The 20,245-nt window shown below is 54.7% G+C and overlaps 1 protein-coding gene across 1 annotated transcript in view; it reads right to left on the bottom strand.

Moving 5' to 3' along the window:
• LOC119968064 (plasma protease C1 inhibitor-like) overlaps nucleotides 1-20,245 on the bottom strand; it is a 50,208-nt gene that overhangs the window by 4,036 nt on the left and 25,927 nt on the right. The window contains exons 5-6 of the mRNA XM_038801164.1: nucleotides 17,846-17,988; nucleotides 348-567 (exon numbers count right to left, since the gene is read on the bottom strand). Of these exons, the coding sequence (XP_038657092.1) occupies nucleotides 348-567; nucleotides 17,846-17,988 (363 nt within the window). The remainder of the gene's footprint in view (nucleotides 1-347; nucleotides 568-17,845; nucleotides 17,989-20,245) is intronic.

The raw sequence follows: 20,245 nt of genomic DNA, 5'->3' as shown, positions 1-20,245 counted from the left end.
GAGCTGTCCCAGGACAGGTACAGCACGGGTTAGATACAGTGTAGAGCTCCCTCTACATTACCCTGACAGTGTGTCCCCCACTTTATACCCAGTGTCAGCATCGAGCTCTCCCAGGACAGGTACAGCACGGGTTAGATACAGTGTAGAGCTCCCTCTACATTACCCTGACAGTGTGTACCCCACTTTATACCCAGTGTCAGCATCGAGCTCTCCCAGGACAGGTACAGCACGGGTTAGATACAGTGTAGAGCTCCCTCTACATTACCCTGACAGTGTCCCCCCCACTTTATACCCAGTGTCAGCATCGAGCTCTCCCAGGACGGGTACAGTCTGTGTTAAACACTAACCCATGTCACTGAAGGGTTGCAGCAGATCCTGTTTAAACTGCAGATTCAGCTTGGGAAACATGACACTGGTGGGCTTGTAGTCAGTTGTCTTCAGCTCGTCAATAAGGGCAGTGAGACGGTCGACATTGAGGAGGCTCTCAGTATCACCAAGGCTATTCCACGCGTTCTGCGGCATGATGATGATCAGACTGTTCTTCCCAAACAACTGCATCTTGGCAACCTAAACAGAGAGAGAGAGAGACGTCATTGAAGGAGAAAGCATCAACTCAAAAACAGGAGGAGGCCCCATTCAGCCCCTTCTCCAGCCTGTTATACAGGAACAGGAGGCCCCATTCAGCCCCTTCTCCAGCCTGTTACACAGGAACAGGAGGCCCCATTCAGCCCCTTCTCCAGCCTGTTACACAGGAACAGGAGGCCCCATTCAGCCCCTTCTCCAGCCTGTTACACAGGAACAGGAGGCCCCATTCAGCCCCTTCTCCAGCTTGTTACACATGAACAGGAGGCCCCATTCAGCCCCTTCTCCAGCCTGTTACACAGGGACAGGAGGCCCCATTCAGCCCCTTCTCCAGCCTGTTACACAGGAACAGGAGGCCCCATTCAGCCCCTTCTCCAGCCTGTTACACAGGAACAGGAGGAGGCCCCATTCAGCCCCTTCTCCAGCCTGTTACACAGGAACAGGAGGAGGCCCCATTCAGCCCCTTCTCCAGCCTGTTACACAGGAACAGGAGGAGGCCCCATTCAGCCCCTTCTCCAGCCTGTTACACAGGAACAGGAGGAGGCCCATTCAGCCCCTTCTCCAGCCTGTTACACAGGAACAGGAGGCCCCATTCAGCCCCTTCTCCAGCCTGTTACACAGGAACAGGAGGCCCCATTCAGCCCCTTCTCCAGCCTGTTACACAGGAACAGGAGGAGGCCCCATTCAGCCCCTTCTCCAGCCTGTTAGACAGGAACAGGAGGCCCCATTCAGCCCTTCTCCAGCCTGTTACATAGGAACAGGAGGCCCCATTCAGCCCCTTCTCCAGCCTGTTACACAGGAACAGGAGGAGGCCCCATTCAGCCCCTTCTCCAGCCTGTTACACAGGAACAGGAGGAGGCCCCATTCAGCCCCTTCTCCAGCCTGTTACACAGGGACAGGAGGCCCCATTCAGCCCCTTCTCCAGCCTGTTACACAGGGACAGGAGGAGGCCCCATTCAGCCCCTTCTCCAGCCTGTTACACAGGAACAGGAGGCCCCATTCAGCCCCTTCTCCAGCCTGTTACACAGGGACAGGAGGAGGCCCCATTCAGCCCCTTCTCCAGCCTGTTACACAGGAACAGGAGGAGGCCCCATTCAGCTCCTTCTCCAGCCTGTTACACAGGAACAGGCGGCCCCATTCAGCCCCTTCTCCAGCCTGTTACACAGGAACAGGAGGCCCCATTCAGCCCCTTCTCCAGCCTGTTGCACAGGAACAGGAGGAGGCCCCATTCAGCCCCTTCCCCAGCCTGTTACACAGGAACAGGAGGAGGCCCCATTCAGCCCCTTCTCCAGCCTGTTACACAGGAACAGGAGGAGGCCCCATTCAGCCCCTTCTCCAGCCTGTTACACAGGAACAGGAGGAGGCCCCATTCAGCCCCTTCTCCAGCCTGTTACACAGGAACAGGAGGCCCCATTCATCCCCTTCTCCAGCCTGTTACACAGGAACTGGAGGCCCCATTCAGCCCCTTCTCCAGCCTGTTACACAGGGACAGGAGGCCCCATTCAGCCCCTTCTCCAGCCTGTTACACAGGGACAGGAGGAGGCCCCATTCAGCCCCTTCTCCAGCCTGTTACACAGGAACAGGAGGCCCCATTCAGCCCCTTCTCCAGCCTGTTACACAGGGACAGGAGGAGGCCCCATTCAGCCCCTTCTCCAGCCTGTTACACAGGAACAGGAGGAGGCCCCATTCAGCTCCTTCTCCAGCCTGTTACACAGGAACAGGCGGCCCCATTCAGCCCCTTCTCCAGCCTGTTACACAGGAACAGGAGGCCCCATTCAGCCCCTTCTCCAGCCTGTTGCACAGGAACAGGAGGAGGCCCCATTCAGCCCCTTCCCCAGCCTGTTACACAGGAACAGGAGGAGGCCCCATTCAGCCCCTTCTCCAGCCTGTTACACAGGAACAGGAGGAGGCCCCATTCAGCCCCTTCTCCAGCCTGTTACACAGGAACAGGAGGCCCCATTCAGCCCCTTCTCCAACCTGTTACGCAGGAACAGGAGGCCCCATTCAGCCCCTTCTCCAGCCTGTTACACAGGAACAGGAGGCCCCATTCAGCCCCTTCTCCAGCCTGTTACACAGGAACAGGAGGCCCCATTCAGCCCCTTCTCCAGCCTGTTACACAGGAACAGGAGTTCCCATTCAGCCCCTTCTCCAGCCTGTTACACAGGAACAGGAGGCCCCATTCAGCCCCTTCTCCAGCCTGTTACATAGGAACAGGAGGAGGCCCCATTCAGCCCCTTCTCCAGCCTGTTACACAGGAACAGGAGGCCCCATTCAGCCCCTTCTCCAGCCTGTTACACAGGAACAGGAGGAGGCCCCATTCAGCCCCTTCTCCAGCCTGTTACACAGGAACAGGAGGCCCCATTCAGCCCCTTCTCCAGCCTGTTACACAGGAACAGGAGGAGGCCCCATTCAGCCCCTTCTCCAGCCTGTTACACACAAACAGGAGGCCCCATTCAGCCCCTTCTCCAGCCCGTTACACAGGAACAGGAGGAGGCCCCATTCAGCCCCTTCTCCAGCCTGTTACACAGGAACAGGAGGAGGCCCCATTCAGCCCCTTCTCCAGCCTGTTACACAGGAACAGGAGGAGGCCCCAATCAGCCCCTTCTCCAGCCTGTTACACAGGAACAGGAGGCCCCATTCAGCCCCTTCTCCAGCCTGTTACACAGGAACAGGAGGAGGCCCCATTCAGCCCCTTCTCCAGCCTGTTACACAGGAACAGGAGGCCCCATTCAGCCCCTTCTCCAGCCTGTTACACAGGAACAGGAGTCCCCATTCAGCCCCTTCTCCAGCCTGTTACACAGGGACAGGAGGCGCCATTCAGCCCCTTCTCCAGCCTGTTACACAGCAGGAGGAGGCCCCATTCAGCCCCTTCTCCAGCCTGTTACACAGGAACAGGAGGTGGCCCCATTCAGCCCCTTCTCCAGCCTGTTACACAGGAACAGGAGGAGGCCCCATTCAGCCCCTTCGCCAGCCTGTTACACAGGAACAGGAGGAGGCCCCATTCAGCCCCTTCTCCAGCCTGTTACACAGGAACAGGAGGCCCCATTCAGCCCCTTCTCCAGCCTGTTACACAGGAACAGGAGGCCCCATTCAGCCCCTTCTCCAGCCTGTTACACAGGAACAGGAGGAGGCCCCATTCAGCCCCTTCTCCAGCCTGTTACACAGGAACAGGAGGAGGCCCCATTCAGCCCCTTCTCCAGCCTGTTACACAGGAACAGGAGTCCCCATTCAGCCCCTTCTCCAGCCTGTTACACAGGAACAGGAGGAGGCCCCATTCAGCCCCTTCTCCCGCCTGTTACACAGGAACAGGAGGCCCCATTCAGCCCCTTCTCCAGCCTGTTACACAGGAACAGGAGGAGGCCCCATTCAGCCCCTTCTCCAGCCTGTTACACAGGAACAGGAGGAGGCCCCATTCAGCCCCTTCTCCAGCCTGTTACACAGGAACAGGAGGGGGCCCCATTCAGCCCCTTCTCCCGCCTGTTACACAGGAACAGGAGGCCCCATTCAGCCCCTTCTCCAGCCTGTTACACAGGAACAGGAGGCCCCATTCAGCCCCTTCTCCAGCCCGTTACACAGGAACAGGAGGAGGCCCCATTCAGTCCCTTCTCCAGCCTGTTGCACAGGAACAGGAGGCCCCATTCAGCCCCTTCTCCAGCCCATTACACAGGAACAGGAGGCCCCATTCAGCCCCTTCTCCAGCCTGTTACACAGGAACAGGAGGCCCCATTCAGCCCCTTCCCCAGCCTGTTACACAGGAACAGGAGGAGGCCCCATTCAGCCCCTTCTCCAGCCTGTTACACAGGAACAGGAGGCCCCATTCAGCCCCTTCTCCAGCCTGTTACACAGGAACAGGAGGCCCCATTCAGCCCCTTCTCCAGCCTGTTACACAGGAACAGGAGGAGGCCCCATTCAGCCCCTTCCCCAGCCTGTTACACAGGAACAGGAGGAGGCCCCATTCAGCCCCTTCTCCAGCCTGTTACACAGGAACAGGAGGAGGCCCCATTCAGCCCCTTCTCCAGCCTGTTACACAGGAACAGGAGGCCCCATTCAGCCCCTTCTCCAGCCTGTTACGCAGGAACAGGAGGCCCCATTCAGCCCCTTCTCCAGCCTGTTACACAGGAACAGGAGGCCCCATTCAGCCCCTTCTCCAGCCTGTTACACAGGAACAGGAGGCCCCATTCAGCCCCTTCTCCAGCCTGTTACACAGGAACAGGAGGTCCCATTCAGCCCCTTCTCCAGCCTGTTACACAGGAACAGGAGGCCCCATTCAGCCCCTTCTCCAGCCTGTTACACAGGAACAGGAGGAGGCCCCATTCAGCCCCTTCTCCAGCCTGTTACACAGGAACAGGAGGCCCCATTCAGCCCCTTCTCCAGCCTGTTACACAGGAACAGGAGGAAGCCCCATTCAGCCCCTTTTCCAGCCTGTTACACAGGAACAGGAGGCCCCATTCAGCCCTTCTCCAGCCTGTTACACAGGAACAGGAGGAGGCCCCATTCAGCCCCTTCTCCAGCCTGTTACACAGAAACAGGAGGCCCCATTCAGCCCCTTCTCCAGCCCGTTACACAGGAACAGGAGGAGGCCCCATTCAGCCCCTTCTCCAGCCTGTTACACAGGAACAGGAGGAGGCCCCATTCAGCCCCTTCTCCAGCCTGTTACACAGGAACAGGAGGAGGCCCCAATCAGCCCCTTCTCCAGCCTGTTACACAGGAACAGGAGGCCCCATTCAGCCCCTTCTCCAGCCTGTTACACAGGAACAGGAGGAGGCCCCATTCAGCCCCTTCTCCAGCCTGTTACACAGGAACAGGAGGCCCCATTCAGCCCCTTCTCCAACCTGTTACACAGGAACAGGAGTCCCCATTCAGCCCCTTCTCCAGCCTGTTACACAGGGACAGGAGGCGCCATTCAGCCCCTTCTCCAGCCTGTTACACAGCAGGAGGAGGCCCCATTCAGCCCCTTCTCCAGCCTGTTACACAGGAACAGGAGGCCCCATTCAGCCCCTTCTCCAGCCTGTTACACAGGAACAGGAGGAGGCCCCATTCAGCCCCTTCTCCAGCCTGTTACACAGGAACAGGAGGAGGCCCCATTCAGCCCCTTCTCCAGCCTGTTACACAGGAACAGGAGGTGGCCCCATTCAGCCCCTTCTCCAGCCTGTTACACAGGAACAGGAGGAGGCCCCATTCAGCCCCTTCGCCAGCCTGTTACACAGGAACAGGAGGCCCCATTCAGCCCCTTCTCCAGCCTGTTACACAGGAACAGGAGGCCCCATTCAGCCCCTTCTCCAGCCTGTTACACAGGAACAGGAGGAGGCCCCATTCAGCCCCTTCTCCAGCCTGTTACACAGGAACAGGAGGAGGCCCCATTCAGCCCCTTCTCCAGCCTGTTACACAGGAACAGGAGTCCCCATTCAGCCCCTTCTCTAGCCTGTTACACAGGAACAGGAGGAGGCCCCATTCAGCCCCTTCTCCCGCCTGTTACACAGGAACAGGAGGCCCCATTCAGCCCCTTCTCCAGCCTGTTACACAGGAACAGGAGGAGGCCCCATTCAGCCCCTTCTCCAGCCTGTTACACAGGAACAGGAGGAGGCCCCATTCAGCCCCTTCTCCAGCCTGTTACACAGGAACAGGAGGGGGCCCCATTCAGCCCCTTCTCCCGCCTGTTACACAGGAACAGGAGGCCCCATTCAGCCCCTTCTCCAGCCTGTTACACAGGAACAGGAGGAGGCCACATTCAGCCCCTTCTCCAGCCTGTTACACAGGAACAGGAGGCCCCATTCAGCCCCTTCTCCAGCCTGTTACACAGGAACAGGAGGAGGCACCATTCAGCCCCTTCTCCAGCCTGTTACACAGGAATAGGAGAAGGCCCCATTCAGCCCCTTCCCCAGCCTGTTACACAGGACCAGGTGGCCCCATTCAGCCCCTTCTCCAGCCTGTTACACAGGAACAGGAGGGGGCCCCATTCAGCCACTTCCCCAGCCTGTTACACAGGGACAGGAGGCCCCATTCAGCCCCTTCTCCAGCCTGTTACACAGGAACAGGAGGAGGCCCATTCAGCCCCTTCTCCAGCCTGTTACACAGGAACAGGAGGCCCCATTCAGCCCCTTCTCCAGCCTGTTACACAGGAACAGGAGGAGGCCCCATTCAGCCCCTTCTCCAGCCGGTTACACAGGAACAGGAGGCCCCATTCAGCCCCTTCTCCAGCCTGTTACACAGGAACAGGTGGCCCCATTCAGCCCCTTCTCCAGCCTGTTACACAGGAACAGGAGGAGGCCCCATTCAGCCCATTCTCCAGTCCGTTACACAGGAACAGGAGGAGGCCCCATTCAGCCCCTTCTCCAGCCTGTTACACAGGAACAGGAGGAGGCCCCATTCAGCCCCTTCTCCAGCCTGTTACACAGGAACAGGAGGCCCCATTCAGCCCCTTCTCCAGCCTGTTACACAGGAACAGGAGGCCCCATTCAGCCCCTTCTCCAGCCTGTTACACAGGAACAGGAGGCGGCCCCATTCAACCCCTTCTCCAGCCTGTTACACAGGAACAGGAGGAGGCCCCATTCAGCCCCTTCTCCAGGCTGTTACACAGGAACAGGAGGCCCCATTCAGCCCCTTCTCCAGCCTGTTACACAGGAACAGGAGGAGGCCCCATTCAACCTCTTCTCCAGCCTGTTACACAGGAACAGGAGGCCCCATTCAGCCCCGTCTCCAGCCTGTTACAGAGGAACAGGAGGCCCCATTCAGCCCCTTCTCCAGTCTGTTGCACAGGAACAGGATGATGCCCCATTCAGCCCCTTCTCCAGTCTGTTACACATGAACAGGAGGGGGCCCCATTCAGCCCCTTCTCCAGCCTGTTACACAGGAACAGGAGGAGGCCCCATTCAGCCCCTTCCCCAGCCCGTTACACAGGGACAGGAGGGGGCCCCATTCAGCCCCTTCCCCAGCCCATTACACAGGGACAGGAGGCCCCATTCAGCCCCTTCTCCAGCCTGTTACACAGGAACAGGAGGAGGCTCCCATTCAGCCCCTTCTCCAGCCTGTTACACAGGAACAAGAGGAGGCCCCATTCAGCCCCTTCTCCAGCCTGTTACACAGGAACAGGAGGCCCCATTCAGCCCCTTCTCCAGCCTGTTACACAGGAACAGGAGGGGGCCCCATTCAACCCCTTCTCCAGCCTGTTACACAGGAACAGGAGGGTGCCCCATTCAGCACCTTCTCCAGCCTGTTACACAGGAACAGGAGGAGGCCCCATTCAGCCCCTTCTCCAGCCTGTTACACAGGAACAGGAGGCCCCATTCAGCCCCTTCTCCAGCCTGTTACACAGGAACAGGAGGCCCCATTCAGCCCCTTCTCCAGCCTGTTACACAGGAACAGGAGGCCCCATTCAGCCCCTTCTCCAGCCCGTTACACAGGAACAGGAGGCCCCATTCAGCCCCTTCTCCAGCCTGTTACACAGGAACAGGAGGCCCCATTCAGCCCCTTCTCCAGCCTGTTACACAGGAACAGGAGGAGGCCCCATTCAGCCCCTTCTCCAGCCTGTTACACAGGAACAGGAGGCCCCATTCAGCCCCTTCTCCAGCCTGTTACGCAGGAACAGGAGGCCCCATTCAGCCCCTTCTCCAGCCTGTTACACAGGAACAGGAGGCCCCATTCAGCCCCTTCTCCAGCCTGTTACACAGGAACAGGAGGCCCCATTCAGCCCCTTCTCCAGCCTGTTACACAGAACAGGAGGTCCCATTCAGCCCCTTCTCCAGCCTGTTACACAGGAACAGGAGGCCCCATTCAGCCCCTTCTCCAGCCTGTTACACAGGAACAGGAGGAGGCCCCATTCAGCCCCTTCTCCAGCCTGTTACACAGGAACAGGAGGCCCCATTCAGCCCCTTCTCCAGCCTGTTACACAGGAACAGGAGGAGGCCCCATTCAGCCCCTTCTCCAGCCTGTTACACAGGAACAGGAGGCCCCATTCAGCCCCTTCTCCAGCCTGTTACACAGGAACAGGAGGAGGCCCCATTCAGCCCCTTCTCCAGCCTGTTACACACGAACAGGAGGCCCCATTCAGCCCCTTCTCCAGCCCGTTACACAGGAACAGGTAGAGGCCCCATTCAGCCCCTTCTCCAGCCTGTTACACAGGAACAGGAGGAGGCCCCATTCAGCCCCTTCTCCAGCCTGTTACACAGGAACAGGAGGAGGCCCCAATCAGCCCCTTCTCCAGCCTGTTACACAGGAACAGGAGGCCCCATTCAGCCCCATCTCCAGCCTGTTACACAGGAACAGGAGGAGGCCCCATTCAGCCCCTTCTCCAGCCTGTTACACAGGAACAGGAGGAGGCCCCATTCAGCCCCTTCTCCAGCCTGTTACACAGGAACAGGAGGAGGCCCCATTCAGCCCCTTCTCCAGCCTGTTACACAGGAACAGGAGGAGGCCCCATTCAGCCCCTTCTCCAGCCTGTTACACAGGAACAGGAGGCCCCATTCAGCCCCTTCTCCAGCCTGTTACACAGGAACAGGAGGCCCCATTCAGCCCCTTCTCCAGCCTGTTACACAGGAACAGGAGGAGGCCCCATTCAGCCCCTTCTCCAGCCTGTTACACAGGAACAGGAGGGGGCCCCATTCAGCCCCTTCTCCAGCCTGTTACACAGGGACAGGAGGAGGCCCCATTCAGCCCATTCTCCAGTCCGTTACACAGGAACAGGAGGAGGCCCCATTCAGCCCCTTCTCCAGCCTGTTACACAGGAACAGGAGGAGGCCCCATTCAGCCCCTTCTTCAGCCTGTTACACAGGAACAGGAGGCCCCATTCAGCCCCTTCTCCAGCCTGTTACACAGGAACAGGAGGCCCCATTCAGCCCCTTCTCCAGCCTGTTACACAGGAACAGGAGGAGGCCCCATTCAGCCCCTTCCCCAGCCCGTTACACAGGGACAGGAGGGGGCCCCATTCAGCCCCTTCCCCAGCCCATTACACAGGGACAGGAGGCCCCATTCAGCCCCTTCTCCAGCCTGTTACACAGGAACAGGAGGAGGCTCCCATTCAGCCCCTTCTCCAGCCTGTTACACAGGAACAGGAGGAGGCCCCATTCAGCCCCTTCTCCAGCCTGTTACACAGGAACAGGAGGCCCCATTCAGCCCCTTCTCCAGCCTGTTACACAGGAACAGGAGGGGGCCCCATTCAACCCCTTCTCCAGCCTGTTACACAGGAACAGGAGGGTGCCCCATTCAGCACCTTCTCCAGTCTGTTACACATGAACAGGAGGGGGCCCCATTCAGCCCCTTCTCCAGCCTGTTACACAGGAACAGGACGGGGCCCCATTCAGCCCCTTCCCCAGCCCGTTACACAGGGACAGGAGGGGGCCCCATTCAGCCCCTTCCCCAGCCCGTTACACAGGGACAGGAGGCCCCATTCAGCCCCTTCTCCAGCCTGTTACACAGGAACAGGAGGAGGCCCCATTCAGCCCCTTCTCCAGCCTGTTACACAGGAACAGGAGGCCCCATTCAGCCCCTTCTCCAGCCTGTTACACAGGAACAGGAGGAGGCCCCATTCAACCCCTTCCCCAGCCCGTTACACAGGAACAGGAGGAGGCCCCATTCAGCCCCTTCTCCAGCCTGTTACACAGGAACAGGAGGCCCCATTCAGACCCTTCTCCAGCCTGTTACACAGGAACAGGAGGCCACTATCAGCCCCTTCTCCAGCCTGTTACACAGAAACATAAGGCCCCATTCAGCCCCTTCTCCAGCCTGTTACACAGGAACAGGAGGAGGCCCCATTCAACCTCTTCTCCAGCCTGTTACACAGGAACAGGAGGCCCCATTCAGCCCCTTCTCCAGCCTGTTACACAGGAACAGGAGGAGGCCCCATTCAGCCCCGTTTCCAGCCTGTTACACAGGAACAGGAGGCCCCATTCAGCCCCTTCTCCAGTCTGTTACACAGGAACAGGAGGAGTCCCCATTCATCCCCTTCTCCAGTCTGTTACACATGAACAGGAGGGGGCCCCATTCAGCCCCTTCTCCAGCCTGTTACACAGGAACAGGAGGAGGCCCCATTCAGCCCCTTCCCCAGCCCGTTACACAGGGACAGGAGGGGGCCCCATTCAGCCCCTTCCCCAGCCCATTACACAGGGACAGGAGGCCCCATTCAGCCCCTTCTCCAGCCTGTTATACAGGAACAGGAGGAGGCTCCCATTCAGCCCCTTCTCCAGCCTGTTACACAGGAACAGGAGGAGGCCCCATTCAGCCCCTTCTCCAGCCTGTTACACAGGAACAGGAGGCCCCATTCAGCCCCTTCTCCAGCCTGTTACACAGGAACAGGAGGAGGTCCCATTCAGCCCCTTCTCCAGCCTGTTACACAGGAACAGGAGGCCCCATTCAGCCCCTTCTCCAGCCTGTTACACAGGAACAGGAGGCCCCATTCAGCCCCTTCTCCAGCCTGTTACACAGGAACAGGAGGAGGCCCCATTCAGCCCCTTCTCCAGCCTGTTACACAGGAACAGGAAGCCCCATTCAGCACCTTCATAGAACATAGAACATAGAACACTACAGCGCAGTACGGGCCCTTCGGCCCTCGATGTTGCGCCGACCTGTGAAACCATCTGAAGCCTATCTGACCTACACTATTCCATTTTCATCCATATGTCTATCCAGTGACCACTTAAATGCCCTTAAAGTTGGCGAGTCTACTACTGTTGCAGGCAGGGCGTTCCACACCCCTACTACTCTCTGAGTAAAGAAACTGCCTCTGACATCTGTCCTATATCTCTCACCCCTCAATTTAAAGCTATGTCCCCTCGTGTTGGTCATCACCATCCGAGGAAAAAGACTCTGACTGTCCACCCTATCTAACCCTCTGACTATCTTATATGTCTCTATTAAGTCACCTCTCAGCCTTCTCCTCTCTAACGAAAACAACCTCAATTCCCTGAGCCTTTCCTCGTAAGACCTTCCCTCCATACCAGGCAACATCCTAGTAAATCTCCTCTGAACCCTTTCCAAAGCTTCCACATCCTTCCTATAATGTGGTGACCAGAACTGCACGCAGTACTCCAGGTGTGGCCGCACCAGAGTTATGTACAGCTGCAGCATGACCCTGTGGTTCCGAAACTCAATCCCCCTGCTTATAAAGGCTAGCACACCATATGCCTTCTTAACAGCCCTATTAACCTGGGTGGCAACTTTCAGGGATTTATGTACCTGGATGCCGAGATCTCTCTGTTCATCTACACTACCAAGAATCTTGCCATTAGCCCAGTACTCTGCATTCCTGTTACTCCTTCCAAAGTGAACCACCTCACACTTTTCCGCATTAAACTCCATCTGCCACCTCTCAGCCCAGCTCTGCAGCTTATCTATGTCCCTCTGTATCCTATAACATCCTTCAGCACTATCCACAACTCCACCGACCTTCGTGTCATCTGCAAATTTACTAACCCATCCTTCTACACCCTCTTCCAGGTCATTTATAAAAATGACAAACAGCAGTGGCCCCAAAACAGATCCTTGCGGTACACCACTAGTAACTGAACTCCAGGATGAACATTTGCCATCAACCACCACCCTCTGTCTTCTTTCAGCTAGCCAATTACTGATCCAAACCGCTAAATCACCTTCAATTCCATACTTCCTTATTTTCTGCAATAGCCTACCGTGGGGAACCTTATCAAACGCCTTACTGAAATCCATATACACCACATCAACAGCTTTACCCTGATCCACCTGTTTGGTCACCTTCTCAAAAAACTCAATAAGGTTTGTGAGACATGACCTACCCTTCACAAAACCGTGTTGAGTATCGCTAATCAACTTGTTCTTTTCAAGATGATTATAAACCCTATCTCTTATAACCTTTTCCAACATTTTACCCACAACCGAAGTAAGGCTCACAGGTCTATAATTACCAGGGTTGTCTCTACTCCCCTTCTTGAACAAGGGGACAACATTTGCTATCCTCCAGTCTTCCGGCACTATTCCTGTCGACAAAGACAACATAAATATGTTCATGTGTAACAGACTTCTCCAGTCTGTTACACAGGAACAGGAGGAGGTCCCATTCAGCCCCTTCTCCAGCCTGTTACACAGGGACAGGAGGGGCCCCATTCAGCCCCTTCTCCAGCCTGTTACACAGGAACAGGACGGGCCCCATTCAGCCCCTTCCCCAGCCCGTTACACAGGGACAGGAGGGGGCCCCATTCAGCCCCTTCCCCAGCCCGTTACACAGGGACAGGAGGCCCCATTCAGCCCCTTCTCCAGCCTGTTACACAGGAACAGGAGGAGGCCCCATTCAGCCCCTTCTCCAGCCTGTTACACAGGAACAGGAGGCCCCATTCAGCCCCTTCTCCAGCCTGTTACACAGGAACAGGAGGAGGCCCCATTCAACCCCTTCCCCAGCCCGTTACACAGGGACAGGAGGCCCCATTCAGCCCCTTCTCCAGCCTGTTACACAGGAACAGGAGGAGGCCCCATTCAGCCCTTTCTCCAGCCTGTTACACAGGGACAGGAGGCCCCATTCAGACCCTTCTCCAGCCTGTTACACAGGAACAGGAGGCCCCATTCAGCCCCTTCTCCAGCCTGTTACACATGAACAGGAGGGGGCCCCCTTCAGCCCCTTCTCCAGCCTGTTACACAGGGACAGGAGGAGGCCCCATTCAGCCCATTCTCCAGTCCATTACACAGTAACAGGAGGAGGCCCCATTCTGCCCCTGCGTGTATGTGTGAGTGAGTGTTTAGGAGTGAGTGTGTGTGAGTCTGTCAGTGTGTGTGTACGTGTCAGTCTGTGTTTAGGAATGAGTGTGTGTGAGTGTGTGTGTGTGTATACGTGTCAGTCTGTGTTTAGGAATGAGTGTGTGTGAGTGTGTGTGTGTGTGAGTGTGTGTGTACGTGTCAGTCTGTGTTTAGGAGTGAGTGTGTGTGAGTGTGTGTGTACGTGTCAGTCTGTGTTTAGGAGTGTGTGTGTGAGTGTGTGTGTACGTGTCAGTCTGTGTTTAGGAATGAGTGTGTGTGAGTGTGTATGTGTGTCAGTGTGTGTGTACATGTCAGTCTGTGTTTAGGAATGAGTGTGTATGTGTGTCAGTGTGTGTACGTGTCAGTCTGTGTTTAGGAGTGAGTGTATGTGAGTGTGTCAGTGTGTGTGTACGTGTCAGTCTGTGTTTAGGAGTGAGTGTGTGAGTGTGTCAGTATGTGTGTACGTGTCAGTCTGTGTTTAGGAGTGAGTGTGTGTGTGTGTGTGTCAGTGTGTGTGTACGTGTCAGTCTGTGTTTAGGAGTGAGTGTGTGTGTCAGTGTGTGTGTACGTGTCAGTCTGTGTTTAGGAGTGAGTGTGTGTGTGTGTGTCAGTGTGTGTGTACGTGTCAGTCTGTGTTTAGGAATGAGTGTGTGTGTGTGTGTGTGTCAGTGTGTGTGTACGTGTCAGTCTGTGTTTAGGAGTGAGTGTGTGTGTGTGAGTATGTGTATACATGTCAGTCTGTGTTTAGGAGTGAGTGTGTGTGTGTGTCATTATGTGTGTACGTGTCAGTCTGTGTTTAGGAGTGAGTGTGTGAGTGTGTCAGTATGTGTGTACGTGTCAGTCTGTGTTTCGGAGTGAGTGTGTGTGAGTGTGTGAGTGTGTATGTGTGTCAGTGTGTGTATACGTGTCAGTCTGTGTTTAGGAGTGAGTGTATGTGAGTGTGTCAGTGTGTGTGTACGTGTCAATCTGAGTTTAGGAGTGAGTGTATGTGAGTGTGTTAGTGTGTATGTGTGTCAGTGTGTGTTTAGGAATGAGTGTGTGTGTGTGTGTGTCAGTGTGTGTGTACGTGTCAGTCTGTGTTTAGGAGTGAGTGTGTGTGTGTGAGTATGTGTATACATGTCAGTCTGTGTTTAGGAGTGAGTGTGTGTGTGTGTCATTATGTGTGTACGTGTCAGTCTGTGTTTAGGAGTGAGTGTGTGAGTGTGTCAGTATGTGTGTACGTGTCAGTCTGTGTTTAGGAGTGAGTGTGTGTGAGTGTGTTTGTGTGTCAGTGTGTGTATACGTGTCAGTCTGTGTTTAGGAGTGAGTGTGTGTGAGTGTGTCAGTGTGTGTGTACGTGTCAATCTGTGTTTAGGAGTGAGTGTATGTGAGTGTGTCAGTGTGTGTGTACGTGTCAATCTGAGTTTAGGAGTGAGTGTATGTGAGTGTGTTAGTGTGTATGTGTGTCAGTGTGTGTGTACGTGTCAGTGTGTGTTTAGGAGTGAGTGTATGTGAGTGTGTTAGTGTGTATGTGTGTCAGTGTGTGTGTACGTGTCAGTCTGTGTTTAGGAGTGAGTGTGTGTGTGTGTCATTATGTGTGTACGTGTCAGTCTGTGTTTAGGAGTGAGTGTGTGAGTGTGTCAGTATGTGTGTACGTGTCAGTCTGTGTTTAGGAGTGAGTGTGTGTGAGTGTGTGAGTGTGTATGTGTGTCAGTGTGTGTATACGTGTCAGTCTGTGTTTAGGAGTGAGTGTATGTGAGTGTGTCAGTGTGTGTGTACGTGTCAATCTGTGTTTAGGAGTGAGTGTATGTGAGTGTGTCAGTGTGTGTGTACGTGTCAATCTGAGTTTAGGAGTGAGTGTATGTGAGTGTGTTAGTGTGTATGTGTGTCAGTGTGTGTGTACGTGTCAATCTGTGTTTAGGAGTGAGTGTATGTGAGTGTGTTAGTGTGTGAGTGTGTCAGTGTGTGTGTACGTGTCAGTCTGTGTTTAGGAGTGAGTGTATGTGAGTGTGTTAGTGTGTATGTGTGTCAGTGTGTGTGTACGTGTCAGTCTGTGTTTAGGAGTGAGTGTGTGTGAGTGTGTCAGTGTGTGTGTACGTGTCAGTCTGTGTTTAGGAGTGAGTGTGTGGGTGGGTGTCAGTGTGTGTGTACGTGTCAGTCTGTGTTTAGGAGTGAGTGTATGTGAGTGTGTTAGTGTGTGAGTGTGTCAGTGTGTGTGTACGTGTCAGTCTGTGTTTAGGAGTGAGTGTATGTGAGTGTGTTAGTGTGTATGTGTGTCAGTGTGTGTGTACGTGTCAGTCTGTGTTTAGGAGTGAGTGTGTGTGAGTGTGTCAGTGTGTGTGTACGTGTCAATCTGTGTTTAGGAGTGAGTGTATGTGAGTGTGTCAGTGTGTGTGTCCGTGTCTGTCCGTGTTTAGGAGTGAGTGTGTGTGAGTGTGTCAGTGTGTGTGTATGTGTCAGTCTGTGTTTAGGAGTGAGTGTGTGTGAGTGTGTCAGTGTGTGTGTACGTGTCAGTCTGTGTTTAGGAGTGAGTGTGTGTGAGTGTGTCAGTGTGTGTGTACGTGTCAGTCTGTGTTTAGGAGTGAGTGTGTGTGAGTGTGTCAGTGTGTGTACGTGTCAGTCTGTGTTTAGGAGTGAGTGTGTGTGTGTGTATGTGTGTCAGTGTGTGTGAGTGTGTCAGTGTGTGTGAGTGTGTCAGTCTGTGTTTAGGAGTGAGTGTATGTGAGTGTGTCAGTGTGTGTGAGTGTGTCAGTCTGTGTTTAGGAGTGAGTGTATGTGAGTGTGTTAGTGTGTGAGTGTGTCAGTGTGTGTGTACGTGTCAGTCTGTGTTTAGGAGTGAGTGTGTGTGAGTGTGTCAGTGTGTGTGTACGTGTCAGTCTGTGTTTAGGAGTGAGTGTGTGGGTGTGTGTCAGTGTGTGTGTATGTGTCAGTCTGTGTTTAGGAGTGAGTGTGTGTGAGTGTGTCAGTGTGTGTGTACGTGTCAGTCTGTGTTTAGGAGTGAGTGTGTGTGAGTGTGTCAGTGTGTGTGTACGTGTCAGTCTGTGTTTAGGAGTGAGTGTGTGTGAGTGCGTCAGTGTGTGTGTACGTGTCAGTCTGTGTTTAGGAGTGAGTGTGTGTATGTGTGTCAGTGTGTGTGAGTGTGTCAGTCTGTGTTTAGGAGTGAGTGTATGTGAGTGTGTCAGTGTGTGTGAGTGTGTCAGTCTGTGTTTAGGAGTGAGTGTATGTGAGTGTGTCAGTGTGTGAGTGTGTCAGTGTGTGTGAGTGTGTCAGTCTGTGTTTAGGAGTGAGTGTATGTGAGTGTGTCAGTGTGTGTGAGTGTGTCAGTCTGTGTTTAGGAGTGAGTGTATGTGAGTGTGTTAGTGTGTGAGTGTGTCAGTGTGTGTGTACGTGTCAGTCTGTGTTTAGGAGTGAGTGTGTGTGAGTGTGTCAGTGTGTGTGTACGTGTCAGTCTGTGTTTAGGAGTGAGTGTATGTGAGTGTGTCAGTGTGTGTGTACGTGTCAGTCTGTGTTTAGGAGTGAGTGTGTGTGAGTGTGTCAGTGTGTGTGTACGTGTCAGTCTGTGTTTAGGAGTGAGTGTGTGGGTGTGTGTCAGTGTGTGTGTACGTGTCAGTCTGTGTTTAGGAGTGAGTGTATGTGAGTGTGTATGTTTAGGAGTGAGTGTATGTGAGTGTGTATGTTTAGGAGTGAGTGTGTGCAGTAACTATTCTACTTACATATTTCATACTTTTAAAAAATACATTCCCGGGATGTGGGTGTCACCGGCTAAACCAGCATTTGTTGCCCATCCCTAATTGCCCCTCGAGAAGGTGGGGGTGAGCCGCCTTCTTGAACCGCTGCAAACCCTACGGAGTAGGTGCACCCACTGTGCTGTTAGGGAGGGAGTTCCAGGCTGTTGCCCCGGCGACAGTGAAGGAGCGACCGATATATTTCCCAGTCAGGGTGGGGAGTGACTTGGAGGGGAACCTCCAGGTGGGGGGGTTCCCAGGTATCTGCTGCCCTTGTCCTTCTAGATGGAGGTGGCCGTGGGTTTGGAAGGTGCTGCCTGAGGAGCCTTGGTGAGTTGCTGCAGTGCATCTTGTAGATGGGACACACGGCTGCCACTGTGCGTCGGTGGGGGAGGGAGTGAATGTTTGTGGAAGGGGAGCAATCAAGCGGGGCTGCTTTGTCCTGGATGGTGTGGAGCTTCTTGAGTGTTGTTGGAGCTGCGCTCATCCAGGCAAGTGGAGAGTATTCCATCGCACTCCTGACTTGTGCCTTGGAGATGGTGGACAGGCTTTGGGGGGGTCAGGAGGTGAGTTACTCTCCGCAGGATTCCCAGCCTCTGACCTGCTCTGTATGTTAAACTTTGCCTTTCGATTTGACAAATCTGGTTTGATAGTGATCCAACAATCCTGTTTATTGATGGACCCCAGGCTGGGATTAAAGAATGGATAGCAGATATTAGTCTGCAGAAACGGCTGGAGAAATCATTTAAATATCTGTTGTTGGCCAGGGAAAGGGAGACAAACTTGGTGAAAACAGTCGTATACAGATTTCCCAGCATTCCCTTGTGGGCGCAGCATTGATCTCTCCTCGTCGCCATTTTCCTTACCTTGACGTTCAATTCCGGTTGATATATCGATGCCAGCGGGTACGTGCTTTGCTGAAGCATTGGCACCGTCACCTTCTTGTCACTGGTCACCCAGAAGTGTTCCATCTTGGTGTCCTTCTTGTTAAACTTGGCTTTCCAGGTACCTGTGCGGACAAACGGGACGTGTGTTCCTGCAGGCGCTGATTAGCCAGATCGTCGAGAGGCCTGAGGCCTACCCACCCTGAGGCTGACAATCTCCCTCGCTCCCAAACCGTTCCCGAATGCCCAGGAATCCCTGCAGGTTTTACCCCCGCCAGGCCGCACCCCCCCCCCCCCCCCCCCACGTTCGTCCATCAACATCCGTGCTCACCAATCCATTATAAACTCTTTAAACAGGGTCCCTGACGGACAGACTCCCTCTTTAAACAGGGTCCCTGACGGAGAGACTCCCTCTTTAAACAGGGTCCCTGACGGACAGACTCCCTCTTTAAACAGGGTCCCTGACGGAGAGACTCCCTCTTTAAACAGGGTCCCTGACGGAGAGACTCCCTCTTTAAACAGGGTCCCTGACGGAGAGATTCCCTCTTTAAACAGGGTCCCTGACGGACAGACTCCCTCTTTAAACAGGGTCCCTGACGGAGAGGCTCCCTCTTTAAACAGGGTCCCTGACGGAGAGACTCCCTCTTTAAACACTGTCCCTGATGGAGAGACTCCCTCTTTAAACAGGGTCCCTGACGGAGAGACTCCCTCTTTAAACACTGTCCCTGACCGAGAGACCCTCTTTAAACAGGGTCCCTGACGGACAGACTCCCTCTTTAAACAGGGTCCCTGACGGAGAGACTCCCTCTTTAAACAGGGTCCCTGACGGAGAGACTCCCTCTTTAAACAGGGTCCCTGACAGACAGACTCCCTCTTTAAACAGGGTCCCTGACGGAGAGACTCCCTCTTTAAACACTGTCCCTGACGGAGAGACTCCCTCTTTAAACAGGGTCCCTGACGGACAGACTCCCTCTTTAAACACTGTCCCTGACGGAGAGACTCCCTCTTTAAACAGGGTCCCTGACGGAGAGACTCCCTCTTTAAACAGGGTCCCTGATGGACAGACTCCCTCTTTAAACAGGGACCCTGACGGACAGACTCCCTCTTTAAACAGGGTCCCTGACGGAGAGACTCCCTCTTTAAACAGGGTCCCTGACAGACTGACTCCCTCTTTAAACACTGTCCCTGACGGAGAGACTCCCTCTTTAAACAGGGTCCCTGACGGGAGACTCCCTCTTTAAACACTGTCCCTGACGGACAGACTCCCTCTTTAAACAGGGTCCCTGACGGAGAGACTCCCTCTTTAAACAGGGTCCCTGACGGAGAGACTCCCTCTTTAAACAGGGTCCCTGACGGAGAGACTCCCTCTTTAAACAGGGTCCCTGACGGAGAGATTCCCTCTTTAAACAGGGCCCCTGACGGAGAGACTCCCTCTTTAAACACTGTCCCTGACGGAGAGACTCCCTCTTTAAACAGGGTCCCTGACGGAGAGACTCCCTCTTTAAACAGGGTCCCTGACAGAGAGACTCCCTCTTTAAACAGGGTCCCTGACGGAGAGACTCCCTCTTTAAACACTGTCCCTGACGGAGAGACTCCCTCTTTAAACAGGGTCCCTGACGGAGAGACTCCTTCTTTAAACACTGTCCCTGACGGACAGACTCCCTCTTTAAACAGGGTCCCTGACGGACAGACTCCTTCTTTAAACAGGGTCCCTGACGGAGAGACTCCCTCTTTAAACACTGTCCCTGACGGAGAGACTCCCTCTTTAAACAGGGTCCCTGACGGAGAGACTCCCTCTTTAAACACTGTTCCTGACGGAGAGACTCCCTCTTTAAACACTGTCCCTGACGGACAGACTCCCTCTTTAAACAGGGTCCCTGACGGAGAGACTCCCTCTTTAAACAGGGTCCCTGACGGAGAGACTCCCTCTTTAAACAGGGTCCCTGACGGAGAGACTCCCTCTTTAAACAGGGTCCCTGACGGAGAGACTCCCTCTTTAAAAAGGGTCCCTGACGGAGAGACTCCCTCTTTAAACAGGGTCCCTGACGGAGAGACTCCCTCTTTAAACACTGTTCCTGACGGAGAGACTCCCTCTTTAAACAGGGTCCCTGACGGAGAGACTCCCTCTTTAAACAGGGTCCCTGACGGAGAGACTCCCTCTTTAAACACTGTTCCTGACGGACAGACTCCCTCTTTAAACAGGGTCCCTGACAGAGAGATTCCCTCTTTAAACACTGTCCCTGACGGAGAGACTCCCTCTTTAAACAGGGTCCCTGACAGAGAGACTCCCTCTTTAAACAGGGTCCCTGACGGAGAGACTCCCTCTTTAAACAGGGTCCCTGATGGACAGACTCCCTCTTTAAACAGGGACCCTGACGGACA

This window comes from Scyliorhinus canicula, chromosome 6 (assembly GCF_902713615.1).
Source record: "Scyliorhinus canicula chromosome 6, sScyCan1.1, whole genome shotgun sequence".
Taxonomy (NCBI): Eukaryota; Metazoa; Chordata; class Chondrichthyes; order Carcharhiniformes; family Scyliorhinidae; genus Scyliorhinus; species Scyliorhinus canicula.
Note: the sequence above shows the minus strand (reverse complement) of the source record. Positions and strands in the feature narration are given on the sequence as shown.